We start from the raw sequence: 23,019 nt of genomic DNA on the forward strand, positions 1-23,019 counted from the left end.
TGTAATCCGTGCCCACCCTCTTGGGCCATAGTTACCTGCCTGTACTCACTTTTCCCCTCCCTCCCTCCCTCTCTCCCTCTCTCTCTCTCTTTCATGCTGTGCCTGAGCCCCCAGAGTTATAGTGCTTACTGTTACTTGTACTGTGCCATTGTTTGTCCTTGTACTGTGCCATTGTTTGTCCTTGAACGGCGCTACGGATACTTTGTGGCGCCCTATAAAAAAAATTAATAATAATAATAATAATAATAATAATAATAATAATAATGCTTGTGTCTGGAATCTTGCTGCTGACTGCCAGTTGGCTATTTGACATGGTTGCATCCACTTATGACCGGTCATTACATAAAATTGATCCAACTTATTTGGAACTTCACTATATACTACTCATAGGTAAGACAAAAGGTGCATTTATCATCATCAATTTATATAGCGCCACTAATTCCGCAGCGCTGTACAGAGATCTCATTCACATCAGTCCCTGCCCCATTGGAGCTTACAGTCTAAATTCCCTAATGTACAGAGAGAGAGAGACAGACAGAGAGGGAGGGAGACAGAGGGAGAGACTAGGGTCAATTTTGATAGTAGCCAATTAACCAACTAGTATGGTTTTAGAGTGGAGGAAACCGGAGCACTCAGAGGAAACCCATGCAAACACGGGGAGAACATACAAACTCCTCACAGATAAGGCCATGGTTGGGAACCAAAACTTATGACCCCAGTGCTGTGAGGCAGAAGAGCTAAGCACTAGGCCACTGTGCTCCCCACTTATCCTATAAATAAGTCTAAAATAAGGATAGCAAACAAGCAAAATAGAACTCTATCAGACATGGCACAAACCTTGAAATTGGGATTATCTGTGTCCGTTTGGAAGACTGGTCTGTACAACACCATTGTGGAAAACATAAATTTTGTATGCCAATAGATCCCTACTGTTAATGTTCTCATCCTTATGTCAGCCAGAGGGAGAGTGATTGTCTTTCTGATAATGTGGAAGTCAGCGAACAGTTTGAAAGCTCACTTTCATGTGGACCTAGCTAAAGTCACCAGTTATCTACTGTGCTCAACCATTTCGCCTGTCACTAAGTAGTTGTCAGACATTTGGTGCGCCAGCCTGGAGTTCAAAAATCTACTTTGTAGAATGTACTAAATAAATTACAACTGGAATCTGATTGGTTGCTATAGGCAACATCTCCACTTTTTCAAACCATCAGTTTAGTAAATATATCCCCAGGTCTGGTAGAGCAGAATGTGTTTGTGGTGCATCATACACAAGCAGTACTGCATGGAGAGTTGATAAGTTTATCAAACAAGCCATGAAATGAACAATTGCAGTTGCCATTTTATAGCATAGACAAGGCCTGTAAAAAGCATATAAAACGCATTATTATTTTGCTGAAGCACATTTTACATACAGTTTTTAATGGTAAATGAAGAGTGGCCTTGGTCAAAAACAAACACGTGAAACGTGTTCCGAGAGTGCAATGCAGTAAAAATGTATTATAATCCCACAGATTTGAACTATAAGAAAAACTTAAATACACCAGACCCTATTTTTCATGATTTTCTTTCAGTTAGGTCTACTTCAGCTTTATGATATTACTAGTACCACGTAACTGGATTCCTGATTTCTGAAATGGGGAAAACAGTTCAGAGAGGAGGAAATAATTATATTAAAGTAGAAAATAAGAGAGTTTAATTGGGGATAAAAGAAAAAGAAAAAAAAAATTGTCTTTTATACATCTGAGAAATAATTTCCCAATCTATACATAATTTTCCCAGCTGAAGAAATCCTGCTCCTCTGGCGGTAAAAAGTGGGAAACACGGTCCCCATCCCAATTACTGTCCTGGGATCATGTTGCAAGAAAACGCTCCAGCTGCTGGTACATCCATAAACCGTCCGTGTCAGGAAACATCATGTTTATCAGCAGAGTCCAGGATGTTATGTCCCCTACCCATGTCACTGCTTGGCCTTCTTTACAATGGTGCCCACAGCGGAGATGACCGTAGTCTTTGATCCGCTTGCACTGGTGGTTACCGTGACGACGGAAGGCAATGTGGCAGTGGTGGTGAGGATGGTGGGCTGGGCAATTGGTATCGCGGAGTCCCACTTGCTTTTCCTTTTTTGTGCATCTGTAATAAAAAAGAGGAGACACACAACATACGTTGCTATAAGTGATCTGAATATCTGGTAAAAAAACCTAGGTGAACACAATACATTTTTCCAGCAGCCTTCCTGCTCTCACTCAACACTGCAAGTGTGTATGTACCTGCTGTGGCCGTAGTGGTTGTGCTGGTTGTCCCAGTAGGTGCGCTGGTAGTTGTACCTTTCTTGGTGCCAACCACAAACTCAATCTGAAAAAGTCACAAAAAAGTGTCAGCATCAGCAGATTATATATATATATATATATATATATATATATATATATATATATATATACACCCATATAGAGTGCAGCGCTCACTATATAGATCAACCTGCAGGACGGAGCTCTACCTGTACGTGTACAAGAGACACAGCGACACTCACCTTTGTTCGTTCCTTTTTGGCTTTTTCAAGCTTGTCCATTTCAATCTTCTGGGCTTTTGCTACAATTAGAAGGAAAAAAAATTTAAATAAAATATCACTACTATTTCACACTTTCCATCTCATTAAGATGCAATGTAGGCCCTGGATAACATTTAAGTTAGTCTATTAAAATAAAAATGTACATGCACAAACCAAAAGTATAAAATATGTATAAACCACCCCAGCTAGCAAATCAGTGCACGTTCCAATGTAAAGTCCTTGTGATGTTGAGCGTATGTTCACGTTATCCTTCAGGTTGAGTGATTATAGTATAGATGTGTGTACAAGTATAATGACAGTGTCACAAGTGTACCAAGCACTTTACACAATAAGTACAAATAAATGAGACTTTTTGGGTGCTGTAAGAGGTTTCTATAGAGGGCTGAGCAGCGGCACGGGAGCGTCACCGCCTAAACATTGCTGACGAGTTTGGAAGATTTTTTTTGTTTTTAATAATTAAAGTTCATTCTTCCATTTAAACAAATATCCTGTTTGTTTTGAATAAAAGTCTATGCATTAATCATATCAATGGACATTAATTGTATATGCACAGACATTATATTTTTAGACTGAATACCAAATGCTTTTATAAGCAATTAGGCCAAACTCTACCTAATTTGCATACTAACATATAGCAGAAGTCTAAATGATAGGATTTCATTATTTGTCAACTCCTGAAAGTATTACATTATGGAGCATTTCAATTCACCTGTGTTATTCTAGCGATAATGCGGCCTGCACACTATTAACGTTACTATGGCAAAAATCTGGATTATAATTACAGTATTAACTGTAATACAATTAGTGCCACATTATTCCTACACCAACTTGACCGAACTGAATCGGCCCCTATAATCAATACCCTAAGGGGGCTTTTGAAGTAAGGCAAGTATGGGAGCTATGAGTGGCACAATTACACTCTTTCCTCCATATTTGCTTTGCAAGGCCACATAGTCCAGCCTTCTGCCAGGCGTGTGTCCAATAGAAGAGGTGTTAGAAGAACACGCCCCTTACGCAGATTGCTCCTGTCCTCATTGTGCTGAAATCCTCCATCACCTCTGCTCCCTGTCTATAGTACAGCTGTGTTATATACAATACCTAAATATGCCGTATTACACTACTTTGTGCCAAAAACAGTACAGTCGTACACAGAGCCTGAAAACTACAGAGGAATCAAGGTATAGATGCTGTTGACCTTCTCCTAAAGAGCCAAAACAGAATATTGCTAAAAACAAAACCCAGACGGAATCCTGGATTCTGTGCACCCAGAATACTAATACTCTAGGATGACAAGGAAATGAGATACATACCAAGACCCTCATAGTAAGAATCTTCTGACCACCCGTGAGGATCAAACATATCCTGTAACAGAAAACATAGCACTATCAAACAAAGTGGTGAATAAAGTAATGCAATTCCCCGGTTACCCATCACCAAACATGAGCTGAAAAATTGGTGGTGTTGCCCATAGCAACCAATGAGATTAGACGTGACATTTTTCTAATGGAGTTTACGGAAAGTAAAACATCTCATTGGTTGAAAGGTACGGATATTGGCGGCCATAGGGTTCTCACTTGGATCATTGCTTTTAGCTGTCTAGCTATTTATATAACTCTTTCTGGCAAACGAGTGAACGTTACAGTAACAAGAGACCAAGTGGTTCTCTCACTCACCTTAGGATAATTAGTGCCAAGTTCATCAATGGAACAAAATTGGATGAGTTTTTCATAAATACTGAAAGTGGAAAAAAAAACAAAATTAAGACTGCAGAAGATTATCCAGTAGTCAATCTGCAGAATACAGTAGTCACAATGCCCTTTGCTGCTGTATATATTCTATGCCTGGCTAGTAGCATCTTCCCATCGGCTCACACTCACCTGGGGTTCCGGAACTCTTTTTTTTTCTGGATCATTTGATTCATGTCTGTCCCTTCTTTCAGTTTCTTTTCATATAATCTGTGAATTTTCTCCTAGGAAGAAGTGAACAATCACTTACATGAATAAATAAATAGGACCAATTGTGCATGCAAAGGTCAACGGCCATTTCTGGACGCCTCTGGTACCCTAGTTGTTATCTGGAGCTCTCTTATTGCTCACTGATGAGAGATCACTCCATGCAGGAAACAGTTAAGGTATTAACCACTGGGGAGGGGTGGGGCAATAGGACACTAAGCCCACAGACTGACTGTAATCTTCTATTGCTGACCCAATCCTGGTATTTATCATGGCTGGTAAAACGGATTTGTAACTCTGCAAAGAAGGCATCAGAGGGTCACACACCACCTCTGACAGATATGTGGAAGTCACTGCACAGAAAATTCTGTTTACAGGATTCAGACATGTGAACTGCCCTTGAGTAAACCAATATTTCTTTAGCCATCAATCATATTGGCGCGAGTTATAGTCAGCTATTGGCTGAAGTTATTTCCTTACACTACAGCCAGAATCCAGGTAACATGTTTATTGCAAAAAGTTGGTTAAAGAAAGAAATGGTTTAAATCACCATTTTATTCTGCAATGTCATAAACGTTTCCCTAGCATGGTATTAATGAATTTAAATAAAAAGGTCTCATGTGCATTTTACAAACACTACTTCTACTACTATGCTATTAAATGTTATATAATATCATTATGCTGAAAAACGTGGGTGAGTTTCCACTTTCGGGTGTATTTTCAATAAATGGGATATATTGGTGAGGAAAACAATAAAATGAAATAACATTCTATAGCAGGAAGGTGTTGGAGTGACTGGGAAGGGAGGGGGGATATGTGTTGGTATACATGGCTATCTAACTGGCACATGGGTGCCAGACTGACATAATGCGAATATATACAAATATATAGCAGAATTAGCGTACATGTAAATAATACCAATTTATATGTATGCTGCAAAGCTTTCAGAGGGGACAGAATAGACAAATGTGGGAATGGTTACGGGACATTAGCAGAAGTATTTCCATCTAGTGGATTATAGTCAGCGCACACAGAATACCGATGCACTCTGGGTATGTGAGACGGAGGGCATGCTTCAGCACGCACCGCTCAGAGGGGTAGAGACAGATGAGCTGCCTCTGTCCTCACTGGCCTCTCACACCTACATACTGCATTCTTCACAGACATACGTGGCCACTCCATACCCCCTTCCCCTCAAATGTGGTATCCACAACACAAAGTAACAGTGTTTCATGCATGTGTGTTCCAGGTTCCAATCCTGCAGTGGACAAATATAGGGGTAGTAGCTGTGTCCTTGTGTGTTACCTGAAGGTGATTAGAGCAACGGCCTGGTGGTTCTGGGGGGATTTTGATGTCGTCGGGTGACATGTTTCGGACCCTCTCTGAGAAGGATGCTAAATACAGAGAAAGAACAAAATACACATAAGAAAGGGGTGAGTGCAGTGTGTGTGATAGCTCGGCAACAGACAGTGATCTCATGTGGTCAGGCTGCTAAAGGGTTAACAGGTGCTGGGGTGATAAACATGACATTTCAGTGCTGCCAAATTGCAGGATTATTTCTACCGCTCTGATGTGGAGGGGTGGGGGAGGCAGACACACCCACTCACTGCTTTATTCTTACTGCCTCTGGCTTCTGCACCCTCCACCCCTTTTCCCAATGCACGGGAACAATCGCCCTCTGTGTGGCCCTGAACACTGCAGAAAGTTACGTATCAGGTGTTGGGATGACAACAAAGTCTATATGGCCTTTCTGCAGACACCACAACCAATAGATCATGTTAGGAGGTCTCCCTGACACCAATTCAAATATTAAAATTTCAACAATTCACTGCAGACATGTCTGCATTTCAAGTCTTTACACACCTATCTGGCAGCAGTGACGCAGGACTCATTTTTGCCAAAGTAGTAAAGTTGATTAGAACAGGTTCGGTCAAGAGCACATAGGAGGTGGCCTTTCCCCTCTATACACAAAAGAACAGTGTGTGTGCTCGTGATAAGGAGAAGGCATGAAAACATCAGCACTGGAGCAGAAGAGAGCCTTGGATTGTTGGGCATCTAAAAGGTCACAGGGCCTGCAGCAGCATTGGCTTGTTCAGTGGATGACAGAACAAAGCCTCACACTCTTCCTTTAAAGCCAGGCATCGAGCCCTGGACACAACACAAAACGGACTGGGCAACCCCAGTCTGATCTTTATCAGCAGTACACATAGGCAATGTAACGGCAGGACACAGGTCATGGGTTCCCATTGGCTGACATTTCAGAAAGATTAAGGCAGACTTAGAAGCAATTTGTAGGAACATATAACCAATGTTGGAAGTCATCTAATTATGCATAGGGTTAATCCCACTCATGCCAAACTTGGAGGAACAGCAATGCCTACACATGTCAAACACTCCTCTCCTTTGCAAGCACACACACAGGATGTATTACAGTGGTTGTTCATATACACACAGTCAGTATATGTGTCCTGCGGCTTGAAGCTTTACAGAAGGCTGCAGGGTGTGTCAGGCCCTGTACACACCCTGGTACAGTCATATCCGCACGATGAAGCCTCAGAGTGTGCTGCATTTGTGTGTCATCTATGATGGTTCCGTTTAGAATGATTGGACAAGACGCGGTAACCACCAAGTTCCAACACTGGATTATAAACTTTGCTGAACAAATAAAGCTGTAGCTGCCAAAAATATGTATGTACATTGAGGTCTCAGATGGAAGATAAAACAAGGTTTTGCTACACCTGTGACACTAGCAACATAAACTGGATACTTGTATGTAAAATGCCCACTTCAAAACAAATCATCAATGACTGTGCAGCAGAGACACTTACCCACCAACTCCTGGGGGTCTTTCTTCTCCAGCTCTGACTGTTCCTGGAAGAGCAAGAAAAGACCGATTATCACCAGTACCTTCAGGTGGTGGAAAGTGTAACATTAGTAAGCACTGAGTGTGTTGTGGAGGTCAAAACTAGCAGGTCAGGAACGAAGAAGGTGAATGACGGGGCCATAGGAGCAATAAGGCAGAGTGCACAGACCCAGAAGACAGAGGATGGTAGGAGCGGTGGGACATGGAACAAGGAGAAACATTGCAGAAAAATAGGACAGAAGAAAATACCAAAACAAAAAGCTCAATCACACATTGCTGTTATTTTCATTCATCCTTCGAGCAGTACCTCTTATTAAACGACCCAATCAAATGTCTTTATCACCTACAAGAATAGCCTCTTAAAAAGAGACATACCCACTTGTACCCTCCATGACCCTCATAGTGTGTGTGTGTGTGTGTGTGTGTTGCCTATTAGTGGGGTGTACAGATACAACACCACCGATACATGGCAGGGACACTGTATGGCAGCTGAGTAATGAAGGGTTCCCAGTCTTTAGTATACAAAGAGATCTGTGAATTTAAATACACAATGACACCGCTGATTATTTTATACTTCTCTCTGCCCAATCTTACAAGAAATCTGACAAATGAAAACATGAGCCTTGGAAATGTACAACCCATCAGATTTGGTAATTTTTGTAGCACACTTCATGAGCGCACATGCCTGATTATTTGCTATGGTTTCTGCACTGTTTTGCAGTTAATCTATGCACCAATACTCATGAAAGCCTTGGCTGCATCTAACCAGTGACACAGACCACTATGTTGCTTCCAATGAGTGATTCATATATTAGATGAATAGCATGTTATAACTGAACCAATATGCATGTTCTGGTAGCAGTGTAACATACCATACATGACACAAACCACTAGAGTTCAATCATTGCACAGGTAAAGTTGGGATTCCCCAGCCACAAGTGCCAGTAATGAGGGAGACGTAACTGCTCTGCCAGATGCAACAAGGACATAGGCAAATTCTCAGGCTCTTCAAACACAGTCCTCAGCAATTTATGCAAAGGAGTGAGAGGAACAGTTACTGTGAGTTCGAACGGCTATTAAGGACAGTTATAAAAGATGTATGGAAGATTATACATATTCACAGAGGTGTAATGAAAAGTATAAGAAAGTAGCACAACGTTCACTTTTCTCCACATTCTATAGTGGCACAGAAATAAACTACAATTCAGCTTTGAATGGTGATGCTAGATCGAGAGTTAAACACAGGGCAGCACGACTGGAAGGACGGCATAATGCCAGAAATATGCCAAGAATAAAATATAAAGACCTGATCAGAACTTTCCTCATTACTCCAATGCAGTTTTACATCTTCCACGAATCACTGCAGAATTTACATTAGGACTGTGCTTCATTTTTGTTACTGACTATGTGTCTAAAGCTGGAGCAGGCAGCCAGGGTACGAAATCTCCAGGCCCCACTTTGTCCTATTCCAACCTTGTATCATCAGAGCAGGTTAACAGAAGAAACTCTACTCTTTTGTAATGCACGTGGTGCTCTAAATAACCCCATCCTCTCCACCACCAGGCTGCTACTCCGTACAGAGCCTTGGAGCAGCGCAGAAGGAAGGGAGGGTGGGGGCTGAAGATGTGAGATTCCTCCCCAGACACTGTGGCTATTCAGGGTACACAATGTATTTCAGTGTTGCCTGGTAACCTGGCTGCGGGGAGGAGGATCGCTGGGCCACGGAGTGGACAAGGAAGTATGTTCGCATCTCTCCTGAACACAACACAGCATAGGAATGTACCAATCGCTCTCTTGTATTCCCAGCATTCCAACATCAAACACTGTACTCTGGGTACAAATGTGTAAGGAGACAATTTAATAGGGCAATGATTATCCCTGCGATATTAGTCCCCCAACCATGGACATTTTCTTTAATATAAAAAATAGTGAGCTCTCATATACAGGGGCCCTCTCTGTTTTCCTTATGTAATTTTGCAGGTATTAATGTAATTATGTAAACTTGTTTGCATTAATGTCACTTTTGTACTTATATTATTTTGTTGTATGGTCTAACGCCTATATACAGCGCTGCAGAACACTTGTGGAATAATAAATATTAATAATCTAATAAATCATGACAAACATTACATTGATTTAACAATGAAATAATTCTGCTTGTCAAATAATAATTTAGCTGCTGGGCTTATTGCAGTCTATGGCTGATAGCTGACTTTGCCCTGACACATCAAGCAGTATATAGCTGCTCCTACTCACACTTATAAATATAAAAGCATTAAATATTCTCTGTGCAGAATGACAAGTACACATCTCTTGCTACATCACTACATATAACAATGATTAATGAAATAACCGGTTTCAGGTCCCTCTGTGATAGAAAAACACCGCACTAGACAAACAAAAAAAACCCCATATATTTTATTTTTATGGCTTTACAGAGGAGAATGAGCCACTTTCCATTGTAAACAGACCAGACAGACAGGACCGGAGTGCCTGGGATAGTTCATATTCACAGAGTCATTGCCCCTGGGATGGAGTGATCTACAACCTGCAGGCTTCCTGCCTATATCCTGTCTGGTAGGGCCAGCTGCCAGGAGCACAGGGGCAGGGGCTGGTGGGTACTGGGATGGAATGGAAGCAAAAGGTGCACTATGCCAGGGAAATGGGAGGGACGACAGAGCACAACCAGCTGGGAATGTGAGTCGGGAAGGGGATGGGTGGAAGCATGTGCCAAGTCATGTCTGCTGAGAGGCTAGAGAGAATAGCTGCATCCCATCCAGGTACAGACCTGCAGTCTGTGTTTCTGAAAGTGTATAAAAGTATAAAATGTCAGAACTGGGATATTCCAACCAATCACTGCTGTGTAGCAGAGACCATACAATATGCCAAGTAACAAGTGCAATGATCCTGGGATATCTGTAACAAAACAAAACGCTACTCAGACATCATGGTAATTAAAAGTAGAACTAAAAAGGATTTTTTTTTTTTTTCATTATAAAAAAAAAACAAGTGTAATTTGTTTTAGGTCAACTGCAGCTCTTTACTTGTGACTTCAGATTTACTACCTTCCTAAACCAGGAACTTTAGCAGCAAGCACCACCATTCTTCTATAATGTATTAAAGTCACATGATGCATAACGTTTCCCAGGCATCATGAAGTGCATGCAGGAGGCGAGGCCCTAGGTGATGAAGTTTGATGCAGAACATACAGAGATAGTAAGACTGGCTTCCTGCCCTCCTCCCAGTTTGTAAGCAGTGGTAAAGACATGCCTGTATGAGCAACGGCAGGTATCCAGCTCTGCGGGGCAGGAATGGTATGCAGGAGCATGCACATGCCTGCCGGGCAACTTTTCTGATGCCAGGTATGGCTCATTAATCAACTCTTTCACTGCCAGTAGGTAGTAATACTTCAATCAGTCACAGGGCATGGATAAGGGGAAATAAACATTTGCTGTGGGTGTCACTAAAGAGGTCTGCTCATTATTTCCACTCTGACCCTTGGCCTAGAACTTTATGCTGCACAACATATCCAGCCAGATAAACGGCTGGATGTTCCCTTATCTAGTCCATCACATCTACTGGGGGCTGCTCCCCTTGGGTGTCCTCCAGGCTGCAGACACAGTCACTAGACTTTAGGACCATGCACCAAGTACCTCTCAATGCAACAGGTGCTGAGGGAGGGGCACTGCAGGGTGTGGTGCGGTGTCTGGGACTTCTCATGTAATCAGAGCCTGCAGGTTAATGATTCCTAAAGGTGAGTAATCCAGGAGGTGAGTACAGAGGAAGGGCTAGGTCTCAGGCTTACAGCTGAATACTTTACAACTAGGTGACATGTTCCATGTACTTTACTCACTGTGTAAACTGACAATCCGACAACGTTATTTTACACAGTTTTTAGGCACTATGAAATACTTAGGGCTAGATTTACTAAGCTGCGGGTTTGAAAAAGTGGGGATGTTGCCTATAGCAACCAATCAGATTCTAGCTGTCATTTATTTAGTGCATTCTCCAAAATGACAGCTAGAATCTGATTGGTTGCTATAGGCAACATCCCCACTTTTTCAAACCCGCAGCTTAGTAAATCTAGCCCTTAGAGACCAAAAACAAATAAAAAAAATAAAATAAAAAAATCCATCTGTGTTTTAACAGATTCTTGTACATTAAATAGACAAACATCCCATAGTAATATTGAGGGTTTGTTTGTACAGATGTTCAATATCTTCTCCTCTACATATAATGTACATCAAAACCAAATTTATTTTATGGATAGGTATGTGTTCCTCTTAGTTTATTGGCGTCACTGGAAATTGCATTCATAGAGGTAAAATAATAGAGAGGCGACAGTTTTTCAAGAATATTTCGCTCTAAACACAGACAAATACTACTATAATTGCTGCGAGATCAAAAGGGAGTTTTCCATGTTTGTGTAAGAAACCGTTCCCAGTACAGACCCCCCGGGAGGAAGGGCCTCTGACACCCGCTAGCAGCATCAGCCCGATTAATAAAAGGAAATTAAAGTTTTGATAACTCCCTTTGGCGGGACAGTTTCAGAAGTCTGTCTCGCATATGGGGAGGAAACCAATGATATCCCCTTCCTGACAACAAAACAGCTATATATTCTGTGCATTTATGAAATGAATATATCTATCTGTAGCCTTTCAGTCATTGGCCAGTCTCATGTGCAATCCTCGATACTATTATGATTCCATATTTACTATACTTTATTTTGTTGATTCATTTGCATACAAGCTACAGAAATCCATACATACCAGACTATTGCAAAAATGTTTTAGACTGTTTAATTTTGCTTTTAACTTTTCAGGGTGGTTCTAGTCACTGCTCCCAAATCTTGAATGGATTCCAAGTGCCCAGCAAATACTATTGATCCGACTCCTTATTCCTCCTACCCTGGAGCACCGAGATGTCAAATATACTTAGTACTATGCAGCACCAAAGCCCCAAGATGTTATTGTGGGTGACAATGGCTCCCATGTGACAAAGGAGAAATGTGTCACTAAGGAAGTGATTCAGCTCTTCAGACATGTAAACACTGCCGTGTAGGCATAGAGCTAGCACAACTCATTTTATAGGGAAACCCTGTAAACGCTGCCACAGACAGTGAACATGGGGCACTCTTCCCTCACAGCTCCTGAAACAGTCTGGTCTGTGGTTCATGCAAAACAAACTAGATTATAATGAGCGTGATGTCATATAGAAGAAATGTATATGGTAATAAATGTCACTTGTACATTACAATCTTTGTATAGGATAGGCTCATAGGGATGCAATGAGGATTCCTTTCTGACACTTGTTGATGAGTATGTGCGAATATGTAGCACAGAGCTGCGTAAACATGGGTAAGATTAATCACCATTTCCTCAATCGGGCTTCCTATGGTTTCACTGTAAACAAACACGGCCGAACTGCACAGAGATTAGATGGGCAGCCGGCCATGGGAGATATCACGGAAGCTTGTGCACAATACTGCCGTGTCCAATAGGCTTTACAGGACAAGAAACTATGGCAATCTAGCATTTGTATTTTACTCTGTAGAAGCCATGATGTGAACGCGCACCGCTTCATGTCCTCCATCACGTCTCACGTTCAGTTGTGCAGATCCATTTTGAGTCAATGTAAAACTTTTTTTCTTTTTACGTTTTATTAATGCTGCATGAACATAAACCACATCTTCTATTTAATGGGATAATATCACCACCCAGTGGCCAAATGATGAAAGTGACACAAAAGGATTTAAAACACACAACTGGTTTAGAACAGAACAGGAAACATTAAAAACAACACTATGAAACAGGAGGCGGCAACCATTAAAAACTGTACGATCTCCATAATGCTCCAACATTATGCTTAAAATCCTCATCTAAAATCAGGTTGAGGCACTGTGGATCTCCATTTAATGGGGGAACTACAAATCACAGCATACCTGCAGCCAGAGGCTGTCAAGGATTGCAATGACCCGTTGTCTAGATGCTGCTATAATTAAATAAAATATACACAGTATCATATAGATTTCCCATTTCTAAAAACAATGGTATTTATAATTAATTAGTTTGACACTTTTCTATTGTTAGTTTCTTTTACTGAAAATATTGGACTGATATTATTGATTAATGGAACCTATTATAATTCAAGGCTGCCTCTTCTACCTCAATCTTGTGGCACCAGTAACTAGCCTACTGTCCTATTTGAACGACTTACTGCTAACACCCCCTAGCTCAGTGGTTCCCAAACTTTTGAAGTTCGCGGCACCCTTAGAGTCTCCAAATTTTTTCAAGGCACCCCTCCAAAATAATTATTGAGCAGTCCTGTTTTAGAAGTAGTTGGGTCAAAAAATTGTAATAAGTATTTAGGTCAGGACAGAAATACTTATTTAGTTATATGCAAAAATGCCCCCTCTGCATCCAGACACTCTGCCCTCATGCACTCTGCCCCCTCTGCATCCAAACACACTGCCCCCTCTGCATCCAGACACACTGTCCTCTCTCACACTGCCCCCTCTGCCCTCTGTCACGCTGTCCTCCCTCCTCTGCCCTCTCTCACGCTGTGTCCCCCAACACTGCCCCTGTCACGCTGTGCCCCCCAACACTGCCCCTGTCACGCTGTGCCCCCTCCTCTGCCCTCTCACGCTGTGCCCCCCAACACTGTCCCTGTCACGCTGTGTCCCCCAACACTGCCCCTGTCACGCTGTGCCCCCCAACACTGCCCCTGTCACGCTGTGCCCCCCCACACTGCCCCTGTCACGCTGTGCCCCCCCACACCGCCCCTGTCACGCTGTGCCCCCCCACACCGCCCCTGTCACGCTGTGCCCCCCCACACCGCCCCTGTCACGCTGTGCCCCCCCAACACCGCCCCTGTCACGCTGTGCCTCCCCAACACCGCCCCTGTCACGCTGTGTCCCCCAACACTGCCCCTGTCACGCTGTGCCCCCAACACTGCCCCTGTCACGCTGTCCCCCCTCCTCTGCCCTCTCTCACGCTGTGTCCCCCCTCCTCTGCCCTCTCTCACGCTGTGTCCCCCAACACTGCCCTTGTCACGCTGTGTCCCCCAACACTGCCCTTGTCACGCTGTGCCCCCCAACACTGCCCATCATACACTGCCCCTGTCACGCTGTGCCCCCCAACACTGCCCTTTCACGCTGTCCCCCCTCCTCTGCCCTCTCACGCTGTGTCCCCCAACACTGCCCCTGTCACGCTGTGTCCCCCAACACTGCCCCTGTCACGCTGTGTCCCCCAACACTGCCCCTGTCACGCTGTGTCCCCCAACACTGCCCCTGTCACGCTGTGTCCCCCAACACTGCCCCTGTCACGCTGTGTCCCCCAACACTGCCCCTGTCACGCTGTGTCCCCCAACACTGCCCCTGTCACGCTGTGTCCCCCAACACTGCCCCTGTCACGATCCCTCTCACTCCTCTGCCGCGCGCCAGCCATAGAAAAAAAAAGAAGAAAGAACACAAAAACTTACCAATCCGCCGGCCGCCGGGACCCTGTAGTCTCCTCTCTCCCGCAGCTGTCACTGAATATCGACGTCAGTGACAAGCTGCTGCGGGAGAGAGGAGGCTGCAGGGCCCCGGCGCCCGGCGGGTTGGTAAGTTTTTGTGTTCTTTCTTTTTGCTATGTCTGGCCCGCGGCACCCCAATGACAGCGCCGCGGCACCCCTGGGAGCCGCGGCGCACACTTTGGGAACCGCCGCCCTAGCTTCATTTATAATGTAGCAGGTCTTGTTTGTATACCACATTATTTTATAAACATTCTGTTAAGCATACATAAATAATAATGGCCTGGTGGGGTATACTGCACAAGCAGTGATTACACATACAATGTAAATGAGCATGCTTCTCCCATGAACAATGGACTTGCCTGGCCACCATGATAGAGAAGATAAGTCTCTCTCACCACATGCAAACACTCTTCCTGCAAGGGCCGCTGCCCCCATTTAATCTGCAGCTACCAGTGTCACGTGCAGTTTACAGACTGTCCCCAATTTCTAGAGGCAGTCCCACATTACACATGTCAAGACTAGGGATACGGTTGCAGTCGCTTGAGAGCGCTAAAATCAGTCTCAAGGCCTTGTAGATTGACATATTTATGCAATGTGGAAAATTATAGCACAATATTTTCTGCTTACAAAGGGGTTTAAACACACTGGCAGAATATCTGGGTAAAGCTGTGCAGTCTTACTTCAGATGCAATTTCTGTAACGATTGCTCCAACGACTGAAAGTCCCGATGAGCATGCTGATTTGTGTGTACACACCTACACAATTTACCTTCATATCTCATGACCATCTGCTGAAAAGATTGTGACACTGCACACAACAGATATCTGCCTGCACTGCTGGTCACGAGTGCGTACACACTTCCATATACGCATCACATTGTTCCACCTTGATCGTCATTTTTTGGAAGTTTATAAAACCAAGAGATTTGATGCGTTTTGGTACAACACACTCTTGCAATATCTGACCAAACGTGTGATCTGCACGATAACTGCACACATGTGTACTGAATTTAAGATGGAGGTAAGGCTCAAAACATAGAAATCAAAAAAGAGTTTATTATCCCTCATCCTCTCCTAACCCCCCCCCCCACACACACTGTTGGCAACACCACCAATTCCTCAGTCTCCCCAGCCCGCTGCCTTGGTATCAGCATCACTTCTCACATCCAGTCTCTCAGAACATAGCTAGCATAGACTCTGTCCTATCCAGGACTTATTCATGATCATATCACGCCTACTGCAGTCTTCTATATGGCACGCCACTCACTCATCTGCCCTAGCTTTAGTCAGTACTAACCTTCCCTATTGTCAACACTCCACCACCACTGCAAAACCTTACACTAGCTCCCCATATCCTCCAGAATACAACACAAAATACTCACCCGAACATCCCTTCATACATCTCAAACCTCATCTCGAAATACTCTCCCTCACGCCCTGATGCCTCTGACCTGGTAACAACTGTCTTCTCTATGATAATGACCCATCACTGCTGCTTACAGGACTTCTCCTATGGGCTCCCCACCAAAGGATCCCCTACCACGCGTGATCGGACTCTCCTCCAGCTTTCCAACGTTTAAAAGCGCTCTGAAAAGCCATCTCTTTATTAGAGCCTATCGTATGCACACTGGTACACCCTGACTGTTGTCCATCTCCATTCGGAGTCCTTTTTCCCCCAGTACATTGTAACCTCTCATGAGCAGGGCCCTCCAGACACTTTGCTTTTATATCTGCACTTCTACCGCTTATGTCCCTGTTTTATGAATTATCTGTTTTCCCCACTGTCAGGGCAGAGCTTTGTGGCAAATCAATATACAATAATCATAATAAACTGAGAAATGAATATTACTTGCTCAGCCAAGACTGATTGAATATGATCCACAGACAACTGGCCAAATCAGATTTAAAAAAAAAAACAAAAAACAAAACAAAACACTGAAAATACCATATTACCTTCATGGATTTCACTGGCAAAGTTTCTATATATAGATCAAGCAGCAAACAATAGGAAATAGTAACAGCAATCTCTGCCAATTCTAATATATTGTAGTGTTCATTCAGCCCTGCAAGAATGTGCTGTGTACACACAGAACATCAGCATGAAATACCTGCATAAAAGACAATGCTAGTTAAGGAACAACTGACACGTGTTTCAATTCAGGAACAATGACTTCCCGAAGCAAAAACAATGATCTTCCAGACACACAAATAGGGAGTGTTCAGTGAAAGGTAAAACTTGTTCATGACCATTCACACTTTCCTATTAATGGAGGGTGCCAGTAATACTGGAAATTACATCATCCCTTAGTCTACGCTGGGCAACTAGCCGAATAGAGTAAAGAACTAGCCGAATAGAATATGTATATCTGGCTTGATAAGAAATTGGGGGAAATGCACTAACTATGACTGTTCTACCAACTAGTGCAGCCCCATAAATAGTTCCCTAAAGGTGTTTAGAAAATTAACTTTTATACCCAATTGATTTTCTACCCTAAGACTTTTTTTTTTTAGCCATTAGTGCTGCAGCCTGAAAGTGATTGTGCAATCACAGCCATCAAGAGGTTCCATCATAAATCATTTCTTTCTTTTCCAATGGACTGGTTAGAGACAACACTAGAAAAAAAAGTCTGAAAATGATGACATATGGCTGACTTACAGTAATAACTTATTTACAGAATCTCAGAGTCAGATTCAGAGAGGTCTACAACACACTATTTTGTTTCAATGCCGCAACTTCAATTGTAATGCAACAGAATGCAACGGTTTGACTTGTAATGTCTCCCATGTAGTCCTTCTCCTCAGTCCTTTCATAAAACTTATTCCATTTTAGAAACATTGTAACAATATTTAAAATGGAATGTTCACCTTTAACTACAATCCCTCATCCCTTTCACTCTCAGATTGGTACGAGTCCCTACATGTAGGACCCTGTAAGTTGTTGTCTGGAGCCCATGTACAGTCCTGTTCAAGGTACTGGGACAGAGTATTAGGTAAGAATGCACCTAATTGGATATGTTCAGACCTTCATCTAAGTCATGAAAATTGAGAAAGAAAACTAAAAAAATAAATCACACATTCTGTTTCTTTGTCAGGAACAACTATGTGAACCCATGCTGTCAGTAACTGGTGTGACTGCCACCAGCAACAATGACTTCAAATCAAACATTTACGATAATTGTTGATCAGTCTCGCACATAGGCTTGGAGAAATTTTGGCCCATCCTTTCTTACAGAACTGCTTCAACTCATGGATGTTGATGGGCTTTCTTGAATGAACACCCAGCTTGAGGTCCTGCCGCGACATTTCAAATGAATTAAAGTCTAGGCTTTGACTCGGCCCTTTCAAAACAAAAAAGTCTTGACGAGTGCTTCAACCATTTTTTTTGGTGGACCAACTACTGTTTTTAGGATTGTTGTCTTGCTGCAAGACCCACCACCTTGCATTGAGCTTCAGTTCCCATAGATTGTAAGCCTGTCAGCAGGGCCTTCTGACCCCTGCTCTATATAAATAAATACTGATGATGAAGTTGATGGATACCCTGACATTCTCCTCTAGAATTTGCAGGTACAATCCAGAATTCATAGATCCATCAATAATGGCAAACATGTCCAGTGGCAGCAAGACAGCCCCAAACCATGATGCTGCCACTACTGAGTATCATGCTGGGGATAAGGTCCTTATGTCGGAATGCAGGATTTGGTTTTCTCCAAGCATAGCATGCGCATAAAATTTTTCCAGCCCATTCAGGTGGTCTTTAGCAAACTTTAAACAGGTAGCAATGTTCTTCTTAGCCAGTGCAGTGCCCTTCGCATTAACCTGGGGTTCCTTGTGACCTCCCGGATTATTATATACACTCCTTGTAAGTGTAACAATGGTATTGAATTCTCTCCATTTGTACAATATCAACCCAATAATTGTTTTGTAACAATTATTGTTTTGTAAACTTTTCCAGCCATTTGAGCAAGGACAACTCTTCTTCCGAGGTCCTCAGAGATCTCCTTTGTCCACATTTTATTAATACCACAGAGCCACCCAAACTCACACCTTGGGGTAAATGTATTAATGTCCGGATTCTTCAACTCCGGCGTGTTCAGCGTCTTCGGCGATTAAATTTAAAGCGGCGCTGCATTGTAAAGGGAAACTTCCCTTTACAATGCAGCGCCGCTTTAATGCCCAGAGTGTGCATCAAACTACACTTGGTATTAAAAGAAACAAAGTCTGTTAAGATATCAAGCAATTTACAGAAAAACATCAGGCTGGATAATCTGACTCGTCAAACTAGATTCAATAAGGCAACCGTCAAATAAGAAACAGAACATAACAGGGCATGGACAATTGGTACTTCGTTTTTTTGAGAGCATGTAAGTAAGGATTAGACAGTGTCTGCATGTTATACATGTAATAAAACACAGAGTGGAGAGGGAACAAGGACTAAAAGCTAGATAGACATAGCAGAGACAGGCAGGGGGTATAGTGACTTCCGTTAGACTGAAGATGTACACTGTACAGCCAAATCTAACGTTATACATAACTTTCAGGAGCGGTTTTGCTCCCTAGGAGACAAGGAAGGGTGTTAGCAGGACAGAGGACACACAGGAGCCATGCTGTTAAATGTCTCTGCTACCCTCTCCCAAAAATACCTTTGTTTCATCAGTCTCCTGATTCTCATTCTCTGAATCTTCCTCTTCCTACAAAAACAAAAATGTACATTGTTTAAGGAACGGGCTGTTGGAGTCCACATATGAAGCCAGAGTTGACGCATCAGATAGAGGCTGAAATAACTGCACACAGTTATGGTTGTAAACCACAACCACAGAAGGAACGATATTTCTATTAACGCAGACGACACATTAGAAAGGTGATTATGATCACCTAACTGTAGACAGACTTAATTGATAAAAGGAGGCCATGCTCTGAAGCTTGAGTGTAGGGTAATATAGGACTAATTTAGATACCAAGCAGCTAAACAACAGACACATCCAAGTGGTTGTATTAACTTTGTTCAATTCTGGCTATAAAGCTGCAGTGTTCAACTGTTTGCGTTAAGGAAAGGACCATTTGGCTTATCCAATAAGAGGCTTATCTCATGAGCAATCTTGATGGGAAAGGGCGCACTCAGGGAAACAACAAGGGAGGAATAATTATCTTACTGTTGATGCAAAAACATTCATATGAAAACGTTCGTCATGAAGAAGACATCTGGTTTCATATGCACAAACAGAATAGCTTGAACTTTTCAACCAGTTTGATTCATATTACCAAATAAACATCTTTAAAGAGATCATTTCCATACGAATGTCTTACTGTTGGTGCCCTTTACCATCAAGATTGGTGCTATTATTTGAGTTGCTAGGGGAAAGAGACACCCCTATTAGGGCTGTGGCAGCATTCAAAGATCCTATCCCCCTACCTGAGGTAGCACCCACCTAATATATCTAACTTAGGTGTATTTATCTAATAAGAGGTTTGCTGTCTTTCTACATTAGAATAATGAAATTGAAGCTCCCACAACTTATAAATGAAGTAATAGAAACTATTTGTGCATCAACTTTAAAGTGGATCTTTGCTTATAATCTATAGGTCAGCCTGTACATGCTATTTTATAGGAAATGGCAAAAAAAAAAAATTGCTGCAGATGGTGGGAACAATTGTTGATACATCAATGTATATTTATGAAAGTTGTCAATAGAGATAGCTATTCACTACAGCCTGGTAGGGGCATCCCTAGGTAGCACTTTTACAAAGTCAAGGATGTGGATTATATTATCGTATTTTGTCTCTACTCCTTTTCTGCTTTGACAAAACTTCATCTTGTCAGAATTAGGCTGCATAACCACAGATTCTGTAGCACACTAACTTTGGAACAAAGGGCTAAATGTAGCAGAGGCCTCATGTGCGTTAGAATGACTTGTTATCTATGGGGATGTACACATGGAACACTGTAAGGGCTTTGACCACAAGAAAATGCTTCAATGGGTATTTTCTTGATCAAGACCCATTCCAGCAGTCAGTGCGACGTTACCCACTGAGAATAACTCACTATTTGTGTCATGCAGAACATGCCGTGTTCAGCATGTGGTTGAACGGACGTCATAACTAGTGCATCACGAGCACTACGAGAATAAAGCTTTGAAAATACTCCCTTGAACTTTCACAAGCAGCTGCCCTCTCAGAATGCATAATGTTCCTACACCTGCCCCAGTTGTACAAAGCAGAAGTAACAAAAATATTTCCAGCAAATCTATCAACCTGTCTGGCTTATTATTTTGCAAAGCTGGTGTTTAAGGAGGCGAGCCTGGATAAGTGATCTATAGACAAGACATGAGCACACATTTAAAATTGATCAGAGCCCAAAACACAATAGTAACAATTATTACTATATAGTTGCAAGTGATTATTGCCTGTAAGAATGTGGTTCCATCCACCAAAATGTAAATGGAAAGCATGTCATGGATCTGGATTTTATATTGTTCTGCCATAGGAAGTGACATATATAATGTAGCAACCAAACATTCAATCCACCAAAGTAAAAGTAATATTAGAAGTATAGAAAGAGTCTCTGTTAATGGCTAGATTTCAATTGATGAATTATAGAGGGAATATCAACAAAGAATAAGACATTATGTATCCCGAATTGTCAAAGAATATAGCTTAACACATTTTTATGGGGATTAAAAAAAAAAAAAAAAAAAAAAAGAAGACAACCCAGCTACGATTTACCACTAGTTCCTATGAATTGTTAGGAATTGTATTGCCATGTTGTTTCACTTTTTTTGTGTAAAATAGTCTTGCTTTTACACTAGATAGTCAAAACAAACAAAAAATGTACCGTTTCATCGGGGATACATAATTTTAGTTGTTCTTAGTCTGCAGCATCAAAAGCAGATGCAAAGTTTAAAAAAAATAATCTAAACAGTTCAAACAATTCTATTCATAATTGTCTCCAAATATGTCAAATACCTGAATTGATGAGACTGAGTCTACACACCAAGTCAGGTCAACTGCTCTCCAAACGACAGAACACAATTACTTACAGAGCGCAGACTAATATCATCCTCTTCCTTGTTGGATCCATCCTCTTCCACCCGGGACATATCACCCAGTCCATAGGATCTAGATACCAGACCTCCTTTGTCATCTGAAACAGACAATCACACTGATTACAATTTGTCCTGCATCCCTGTAAGCTGGAACCTAAGAGGCAGAATCAGATGAACCCTACAGAAACAACAATCTTTTCTAACCTAATAAAGTGGCTTGGGTTTTAAAGTATTAGCTATAGCCACAACTCTGTATTATAAAGCTCTCACAAGCAGGGCCCTCTCTACCCTCCATTTCATCAATGCACCTTTGGATCAGGATGCCTAAATTACAAATACAGTATTCTTAAAAACTTAGCTCTCTGATCCATCTCCTGCACAATATATATTGGTTTTACCCTTATTGTTTATAAAATAGACAATCAGAAAATCCCTTTGTAGCGCTCCTGCACAGTGGCTGCCACTATACGGAAGAGAAACCACCAAATCTCAATAGTACAACAATAAAAAGAAATACATACATGTGGCCGCACACCAAGATTTATAATGTATGGAGATGTCTTATAGGAGTCCTACTAAAGCCCAAAGGAACTTTAATTGGACTTAGTAGGACTCCTATAAGACATTTTCATACATATTACATCCCGCTGTGCGCCACATGTATGTATCTTTTTTTTTTTTTTTTTTGTTACCCAGTTTGTTTATTAGTTTACTGTGTCTGTCCCCAATTGTAAAGCGCCACGGAATATGTTGGCGCTATATATATATATATATATATATATATATATATATATATATGAATGAGATATCTGTGCTCAACACATATCCCAGACCTCCGACATCAGGTTGATGTCCCCCTTCTCTGGCAGTAATCCCCCCCACTTTATCCATCTCCCCCAGGCTCCCGCCTGTGTCTCACCATCAGCCTCCACATCACTGTCCGGCTCAGGCTCCGAGTCCCCGGCATACACCGCCAGGGAGGACAGCACATTCTTCTTGTTGGCAGCCATCTCTTTTTTGTCGCCTCTGTGACGTATATCTGGTGGCCGGAAGGAAGTGGTGGCGCGTCGCCATAGTAACCAGG

At 42.2% G+C, this 23,019-nt stretch overlaps 1 protein-coding gene across 2 annotated transcripts; it reads right to left on the reverse strand.

The window, feature by feature from the left end:
• Positions 1–1,285: 1,285 nt before the first annotated feature.
• On the reverse strand, positions 1,286–22,989 carry SAP30BP (SAP30 binding protein). Of its 2 annotated transcripts, XM_075177828.1 has the most exons (11): positions 22,855–22,988; positions 21,930–22,033; positions 19,536–19,583; positions 7,347–7,389; positions 5,824–5,912; positions 4,444–4,535; positions 4,240–4,300; positions 3,877–3,928; positions 2,528–2,586; positions 2,268–2,352; positions 1,286–2,130 (listed from the first exon to the last, which is right to left on the reverse strand). In XM_075177828.1, exons 1-11 carry the CDS (start codon positions 22,943–22,945, stop codon positions 1,958–1,960), a joined length of 897 nt encoding a protein of 298 aa, XP_075033929.1. In that variant the 5' UTR covers positions 22,946–22,988; the 3' UTR covers positions 1,286–1,957. The 2 variants fall into 2 exon arrangements, with proteins under 2 accessions (XP_075033929.1, XP_075033930.1); XM_075177829.1 differs by lacking the exon at positions 19,536–19,583 and having other exon boundaries at positions 22,855–22,989.
• Positions 22,990–23,019: the final 30 nt, after the last annotated feature.

The sequence above is a fragment of the Mixophyes fleayi genome, chromosome 6 (assembly GCF_038048845.1).
Source record: "Mixophyes fleayi isolate aMixFle1 chromosome 6, aMixFle1.hap1, whole genome shotgun sequence".
NCBI lineage: Eukaryota > Metazoa > Chordata > Amphibia > Anura > Limnodynastidae > Mixophyes > Mixophyes fleayi.

Bases quoted from the DNA above. Each gene is read 5' to 3' on its own strand.
- SAP30BP (XM_075177828.1), bottom strand. From the start codon at position 22,945: ATGGCTGCCAACAAGAAGAATGTGCTGTCCTCCCTGGCGGTGTATGCC. The intron at 19,584-21,929 runs GTAAGTAATTGT...TTGTTTTTGTAG, and splicing joins ATGATATTAGTCTGCGCTCT to GAAGAGGAAGATTCAGAGAA. The intron at 7,390-19,535 runs GTATTTTTGGGA...TTGCTCTTCCAG, and splicing joins AGGAGACTGATGAAACAAAG to GAACAGTCAGAGCTGGAGAA.